At 39.9% G+C, this 8113-nt stretch overlaps 1 protein-coding gene across 10 annotated transcripts in view; it reads right to left on the bottom strand.

Moving 5' to 3' along the window:
• Positions 1 to 2679: 2679 nt before the first annotated feature.
• The window catches only part of LOC124021722 (interferon-induced very large GTPase 1-like), a 66291-nt gene continuing 60857 nt past the window's right edge, over positions 2680 to 8113 (bottom strand). For all 10 annotated transcript variants that reach the window (XM_046336834.1, XM_046336838.1, XM_046336843.1 and 7 more), the window contains one exon: positions 2680 to 7981. In XM_046336834.1, the coding sequence (XP_046192790.1) occupies positions 3306 to 7981 (4676 nt within the window). In that variant the 3' untranslated portion in view covers positions 2680 to 3305. The remainder of the gene's footprint in view (positions 7982 to 8113) is intronic.

Genomic DNA, 8113 nt, shown 5'->3' with positions numbered 1-8113 from the left:
GTTTTAATAACGACAACCTAAGTGTATGTAAACTTCCGACTTCAACTGTATATATATGTATGTGTATATATATATATATGTACATATATGTGTACATGTATAAATATATATATATATACACACACACACACACATATATACACACACATACATATATATGTGTGTGTGTGTATGTATGTATACATATATACATATTACGAATTGGGGGTGCTCCTCTTAAGGACCGGCCCCTTTAAAAAATGTTGCCTAAAATTTCATACCAAAATCTAACTGCCTGTAGCTCAGGCCATGAAGAAAGGATATGCATATTCTTGGTATCATTTGAAATGAAACACTGAAGTTTATGGAAATTTGAAAGGAATCTAGGAGAATAAAACACATTAGATCTGGTAAAACATAGAAAAAAATAACAGTTTTTTGTAATTTTCACCGTCATCTTTGAAATGCAAGAGAAAGGCCATAAGGTATTATTCCAGCACAGCTGCAATTTAGGTTTTGGCCACTAGATGGCCAGTGTATGTGCAAAGTTTCAGACTGATCCATTGCATCTGTTCAAAATGTTGTATCAAGACTGCCCAAATGTGCCTGATTTGTTTATTAGTAACTTTTCATGTTCAAAACTGTGCACTCTCCTCAAACAATAGCATGGTATTTTTTCACTGTAATAGCTACTGTAAATTGGACAGTGCAGTTAGATTAACAAGAATTTAAGCTTTCTGCCAATATTAGATATGTCTGTCCTGGGAAATGTTCTTGTTACTTACAACCTCATGCTAATCACATTAGCCTACGTTAGCTCAACCATTCCGCAGGGGACCCACCAATCCTGAAGTAGATCCCGGACTGCATCTTTAACAAATGCTGATTTATTGACAAATTGTACATTCTTTTCAGATTATTGATCAGATACTAAGAACAGTGCAACTGTCTGATTATATAATCGTGATGTAATTCATTAGAATTACAATAAATATTCATTCAAGTAGTTTCATACATTTGATTATTTATGTATTTAATTTCCTAAAAGGGAATGAATTAAAAATAACTTTGTGTCAATAACATTTTTTGTTAAACAATAAATGTTGAACTATACATCCTTGTTAGTTTGATGTTTGGGAGAGGAATCATAGAATGTTACATGCATTTTCCTACAGTAAAATAATGCTGCAATTTCTTTATTAAATCAGAGGTAAACACATTCTTTACGTTTGACAAAACTGACAAAAATAAACAAAAGAATAATGAACTTGTTACATAATCTTTTAGCACGCAGCTACAGTAGCCCTTAATAGAATACATCCCAGTTGTATCAGACGAAGACCAGGACTAAAAAAGCCTTTTCCGAGGTACAGAATGTATGCATCCGTTTCAGAGGCGTGTTGTCATGGTAATCTAAACATAATCACATCTCCATAGGTATAAAACTCTAACGGACCATTGACAATAACATGATGTACATTCTACATGACGTTGGGATCCCCTTCAGCCCATCATTGGGCTGGTCTTTCAAAGACTAAATGAATGACATAAAATATCAAACTGAATCAAATCAAAGACAATACACAATATCAACCAAATAAAATGACCTTTACTTAATTTTTACAGAGTTACACTTCTAACTAGCACTGATATACTTGTTGTAATTACAATGGACATGATCTACATTCACTTCTAATCAAGATGGTTCTAAAAACAATTGTGAATATATTTCTCTAACATTGTGATTGAAGACTATACTCCAGTCCAAGTCAACTAGTAGTCAACAGTATGAATATAATCTCTACCCGGCACAGCTAGAAGAGGACTGGCCACCCCTCAGAGCCTGGTTCCTCTCTAGGTTTCTTCCTAGGTTCCTGCCTCTCTAGGGAGTTTGTTCTAGCCACTGTGACTCTACATCTGCATTTCCTGCTGTTTGGGGATTAGGCTGGGTTTGTGTATACTTATCTGCTGATGTAAAAAGGGATTTATTAATAACATTTGATTGATTGTGTATGTATGGTATAACTCCTCCTTCCTGTACTGCAGGTATCTGTCAGTCTACAGTATGTATGGTATAACTCCTCCTTCCTTCCTATACTGCAGGTATCTGTCAGTCTACAGTATGTATGGTATAACTCCTCCTTCCTTCCTATACTGCAGGTATCTGTCAGTCTACAGTATGTATGGTATAACTCCTCCTTCCTTCCTGTACTGCAGGTATCTGTCAGTCTACAGTATGTATGGTATAACTCCTCCTTCCTTCCTGTACTGCAGGTATCTGTCAGTCTACAGTATGTATGGTATAACTCCTCCTTCCTTCCTATACGGCAGGTATCTGTCAGTCTACAGTATGTATGGAATAACTCCTCCTTCCTTCCTATACTGCAGGTATCTGTCAGTCTACAGTATGTATGGTATATCTCCTTCCTTCCTATACTGCAGGTATCTGTCAGTCTACAGTATGTATGGTATATTTCCTTCCTTCCTATACTGCAGGTATCTGTCAGTCTACAGTATGTATGGTATAACTCCTCCTTCCTTCCTATACTGCAGGTATCTGTCAGTCTACAGTATGTATGGTATAACTCCTCCTTCCTTCCTATACTGCAGGTATCTGTCAGTCTACAGTATGTATGGTATATCTCCTTCCTTCCTATACTGCAGGTATCTGTCAGTCTACAGTATGTATGGTATATCTCCTTCCTTCCTATACTGCAGGTATCTGTCAGTCTACAGTATGTATGGTATATCTCCTTCCTTCCTATACTGCAGGTATCTGTCAGTCTATAGTATGTATGGTATAACTCCTCCTTCCTTCCTTCCTATACTGCAGGTACCTGTCATTCAGTGATGTCCACTCAAACACTACTCTTGCTACAAGGCCTTGATGAAGGTGTTTCCTGTAGCGACATGTGTTCCTGCATTGATATGCCAATATAATATAGGCTTTTATCTGCAACTATCTGGTAAGTGTTCCGTGGTATCTTTTGGATGGTCAGTATCCTAGTTTAGTCTAATATGTTTCTAGTTTTTTATGATTGTGAAAGGTGGTACTTTTTTATTAATAGTTTTTTCCTTCAACAAACCAATCAAGATAAGTGAAAGGTAAAAAGTACCCAATCAGCTGTGCGATGATGAAATTGTATTGGAATTGCGAGATCAGCCATTTTTTTCACAAGTACTTGGTTGAAGTGACCGGCTTCTGGCTTTTTGATTTAAAAAAAAAAATTAATGCTTGGTGAAATATTTCTGGTTGCCATGTCTGAAATCTTTGATTGGCCAATTATAAGTTTGAGTCAAGAAGAATCATGATATCGTTCTCCACTTTATTTCATGTTGAATGCATTTTTCAAGCTCTTCAGTGCATCATCAGTTGTTATTGCCTTCCAGTCCTCTGGGATATCAGCAGGAAGTGCATGTGTGTCTTTAGCAATTGTCTCATTGAATGTGTCCATCACATACTTCCAGTAGTCTGAAGCCTTGATGCTGGGATCTCCAGTTATGGTCCAGTCAGGGTAATATGTCTGGTAGTCCTTGTATGGGTGAGGTTTGTCTCCTGTCAGGTTTGTGTTGAATGTTCTGTCACTAATGACAGAGGATGAACATATGTCAGTTCTTAACACAGTTGTCTTTAAATTCATCCAACCCCTGACACCTTGTGGACGGTGAATGGAGGTGAAGTGTTTGTCATGCTCCTTACTTCCTGCTTCACAGGGTGCACAGCAGAATGGACATTGCTTGCCACATCCAAACATACTGGTGAACATCTTGTCCCGAGGGTTAAATGGCAGAGATTTGAGTCTCTCTTTGATGTCTTCTTCCTTCTCATATTTAGCTGCCAGTGATTGTTCCATTTTTCCCACAAACCCTGTAAGGTCGTCAGCAAACTGTTCTGTGTTAGCAGAGTAGTTCAGAGTCATGATGGAATCCAGAGCATCCTTTGGAAAAACAAGCTTTTCTTCAAGGGCACAGCACATATTCTGAATGAATGTCTTGATATATTTTACAGTGTGGGTTGTGTTTCTAATCTTTGAAATTGCCGCAGTGATGATCTTGACTATCTCTGAAACATGTTTATTCTCCAATTTCTCTAGTCTGTTGTCCTTTGAGAGTTGTTGAACAATGTGGTCAAACAGCCAGTCCTTCACAAAACGTTCATATCGGTTTATGTATTCTCTATATTTCTCATATTCTCCATCAGTCAGGAGTTGTTTCAAAATGGAGAACTGGAAAGCTCCTCGGGTGCTGTAATCCTCTGACCCTTTACCTGTCTTCACTTCATCAATCACATCAGGACATATCATTTTGGTCACATAGTCCTTTACAGCTGGCTCTAAACAGAGCTTTGAGAACTCTTCAGCTTTATTTAGGCACTGGTCTCGGTTATGAAATAAGTCTATGAAGAGTGTAAGGTACTTGTTCTTAGACTGTTCCAGACACTTCCTTGGGTCATTGAATGCAATGAAATCATCATGTTTCTTCTGAAATGTTCTTGCTGCTATGCCACAGATGTGCAGCTTCAGTTTAACCTCACATTCCTCAGGAACTTTACATTTCTTGTTTTGTTGAGATGTTTCATCAATTATTTCAAGCAGCTCTTTGATGAAAGTATCATGGTAATCTGTTTTGTTTTTCACCTTCTGGGTTATAAACTCCTGACACCTTTTTATGATGTTGTCACACAACTCTTGCAGTTTCATCCTGAGAGGGTCTCTATTCAAGCGCGTCACAAAGCTTTTAGTCTTCGGCCACCAATCCCCTGACTCTACAACAAAGGGTGTCTTCCCACAATCAACCAAGCTGTTTCCAATCAACATACTATTGACATAACCCGACCTCATAGATAAATGGTCATGTAAAATGCTGAAGGCATCCTGAGCAACATGTCTTCTTGGGAGTCCTCTGAATTTAATCTCAGACAGAGTTTTCTTCCACATTCTTTCAAACTCTTCTCTGAGGGCCTCATCCGATAGGACAGATTTGTTATTTTTACAGGTTTGAAGCAAAGCCAGCACTTTTCTGTCTAGTGTACTTGCTTGTGAGCACTTGATGTCATCCAGTTCTGTCATTCCCTCTTTGATCTCAACAGCTCCTTGCAGTTTGTTCTTCACTGTGTTTTCTGTCTCTCGTCTCAGTGTTTTGGCACTGGACACAAAGTCCTCCCTGTATTTTTCCACCAGATTGACATGACCATCTTGTTTTTCAAAGTATTTCACTAGATTGCCTTGGATTTTCTTTTCTCCCCCTGAAATCTTCTCAGATGCTTCTATCATCAAGTCCTGTAGCACATCTCTTACGGACCTCTGGGGATGTTGATCTGTCATGCCAATATTGGATATTTTAGTTTCAACACTCACCATCCATGTATACATCTCTTTCTGGAAGGCCCATTCCAAACCATTGTATTCAGAGCATAATCTGGAGTATGCATCTGCAACCAAGCTGTTTCTGAAACTAAAGATGAATTTCTCAAATGTCACTGCCTCCCACAAGCTTTGTGTCCACTTCAGGAAATGTGTCAAGTCATCATTTCTCTGGTGTTTTCTGAAATCTTTAATTAAGGTCTTCTTGAAGCTGTACACCGCCTCACTGTAGCCTGCATTGACTGGAGCCATCGGGGGAGTCCCATGCCAGAGTCCTGGGATGTAGCAGCTGCTTGTGTCTGGATCATACTCCATCACATCAGTGAACTTGGTGATATTCTCCTTCTTCTCCATTCTGGCTGCTGCCTGGGTCATTTCATTCAACTGTTCCAACAACTTCTTCCTGTCTCTCATGTTGTTGTCATGAGCAGACATGTCTGACACATTCTGGTGCACAAAATGACATACTGGCTTCTTCCCCACTTCTTTCATCCTGATAAAAGCATGAACAGCAATCTGCAGAATGTCTTTCATCTCTGTGGAGTTCTCCATGGCGATGTTGATGATAGTGACATCACTGAGTCCTATCACCAGTGTGGCCAGTTCATTGTCATGTTCATGGCTGTCATCTAGTTGAGCCAACTCTGGTGATTTCAACCCCTCTGTGTCGATCACCATGATGAAGTCACATTTCAGCTCCTCCTTGAGTTCTTTGTTGACTTTAATCAGTAGCATGAAGGCCCCTCTAGTGCATCTTCCACTGCTGACAGTAAACTGAACCCCAAACATGGTGTTGAGGAGAGTGGACTTCCCTGTGCTTTGGACCCCCAAAACTGTCACAACCCGGACCTTGCTGTTGGATTGGACAAGAGTATGAAGCTGAGTCAGAACAGCTGATATCCACTTCAGAGGGATATTTGATGCATCTCCATCCACAAGCTCAATGGGGAAACCATCCAACAGCATCTGAGCACACAATCCAGGGAGATTCTCCATCTGTTTCCGATGTTGGCTACTTTCAGGAAGGGAGCAGGAAGCTTCATATAACTGTCCCAACTCACGCAGGAAGTGTTCAAGACCCAAGGAACAGTCAGATAATTGCTTATCCAAATCTTTAATGTCATCTTTTTTCTCCTGAGAATTTTGGCAAAGATCTTTGTACCGGTCCCTCAAAGCATACAGGTTCTGACGTGACAGATTGTCCAGATTTATCCGCATCCATTTGAGGAAATAGGAACGCTCCGCTCCTGAACCTGACAATCCTGAAATGAATCTTGTCATGGCATCTGGCATGTCAAATGTATGTTGCCTCTCTCTCAGCTCTTTCTCCTTTTTCTTCAGAGAGCTCTTGTAGTGTTCAATTTCTTGATCCCCTGCATTTCTCAGCCTACATCTCTCTTTCTCCAAATGGGAAAGCTCTTTCCAGATTTGACCTTGTAAAGGTAGCTTTTCATTTTTGAATTTGATTGGGTCTGTGATGTTCCTGGTGATGTCATCTGCCATCTTCCTGGCACTCTGACACTCATCACAGTCTTCATCAACCAGAATCCCCATCTGTTGAGCCATGTCAGCCATGTTCTCAATTGTCAGTCGGTTTGGACATTTTTTGATGATGTCACCCACAGAGGACTGCAGGATTTTGACAAATTCTGCATCATTCTGTTTATTTTTCACAATCACGTTTTTTTCATTGATACCGCAGTTTCTGATAAGTTTTTTCAATATGTCTACTCTGAACATTTTTCTTTGAGAGTTGACAACCAGAAATAACTCTGCCTTAGTTTTTTTGCTTTTCAAGATCTTGAAGAAATCTGCCTCTAAGTCATCAGTGAAAATGTAAACTGCCGCTGATGTTTGACACAGAAAGGAGAACTGTTTTTCAAATGACCTGATATCTCCTCTGAGATTGGCAACAGCCACAGGCTCTGTCAAAATGTCTATGTTTCTGTTCCCACATGGAAGGTACCAAATTATTTCAACGAGGCCATCTGAGATTTGTCGAGATGCATCTCCACATTCCATATCACAATGAACAAATGTGTCATGGTACTGTTGAGGGTTACTTAGCAACTTGTTCAAGATCTGAGACTTGGACAAGCTGATCTCTCCTAACTTAACAAATGACACCATAGGAACATCAGAGAGTACTATTCTCTCTTCTACAAAAGCCATTGTGGCTGTTTGTGAAGACGATCTAAACTTCTTCACTATATCCCTCAAAGCCCACAGCATCAAAGTGCTTTGTTTTGTGTCACAGTTGGGCAGCAGAAGAGGAACAGCAAACTGACACATGGACATTTTCTGGACCATCTCCTGCTGCAGGAAACCATCTGAACACAGAAACAGGGCAGTTATCAGGTCCAGTGGATTAATGACATCGCTCCTATCAGAGTCAGTGTCCAGGTTGTCTACATCATAATAGGAAACCTCCTGGTCAGTGGTCAGACATTTCACACTCCTAGCATTCACATTTGCCATCATTAACTTCTTCAGGAAGGCCCCTGGAAGTGACTGCATAGTGGTAAGGGGTTCATCTGATGTAGTATCAGCATTTATCTCAAGGACAGAACTTAACGTCAGCTTGTTTTCATAATGATCTTCCAGTCCAGCCTTTGACAACAGCTCCCTGAGACAGAGTCCTGCAAGTAGAAATGAAAAGATAACCATGATTACAAATCCTCTTCAACGTGTAGCACAAAACCACACGAACAGGTGTTTTACACTGTACTTTGGATTAAGTTAAAGCAAGCAGAGGAAGATCAACTCTGTGA

Source organism: Oncorhynchus gorbuscha, unplaced genomic scaffold (genome assembly GCF_021184085.1).
Source record: "Oncorhynchus gorbuscha isolate QuinsamMale2020 ecotype Even-year unplaced genomic scaffold, OgorEven_v1.0 Un_scaffold_1182, whole genome shotgun sequence".
Taxonomy (NCBI): domain Eukaryota; kingdom Metazoa; phylum Chordata; class Actinopteri; order Salmoniformes; family Salmonidae; genus Oncorhynchus; species Oncorhynchus gorbuscha.
Note: the sequence above shows the minus strand (reverse complement) of the source record. Positions and strands in the feature narration are given on the sequence as shown.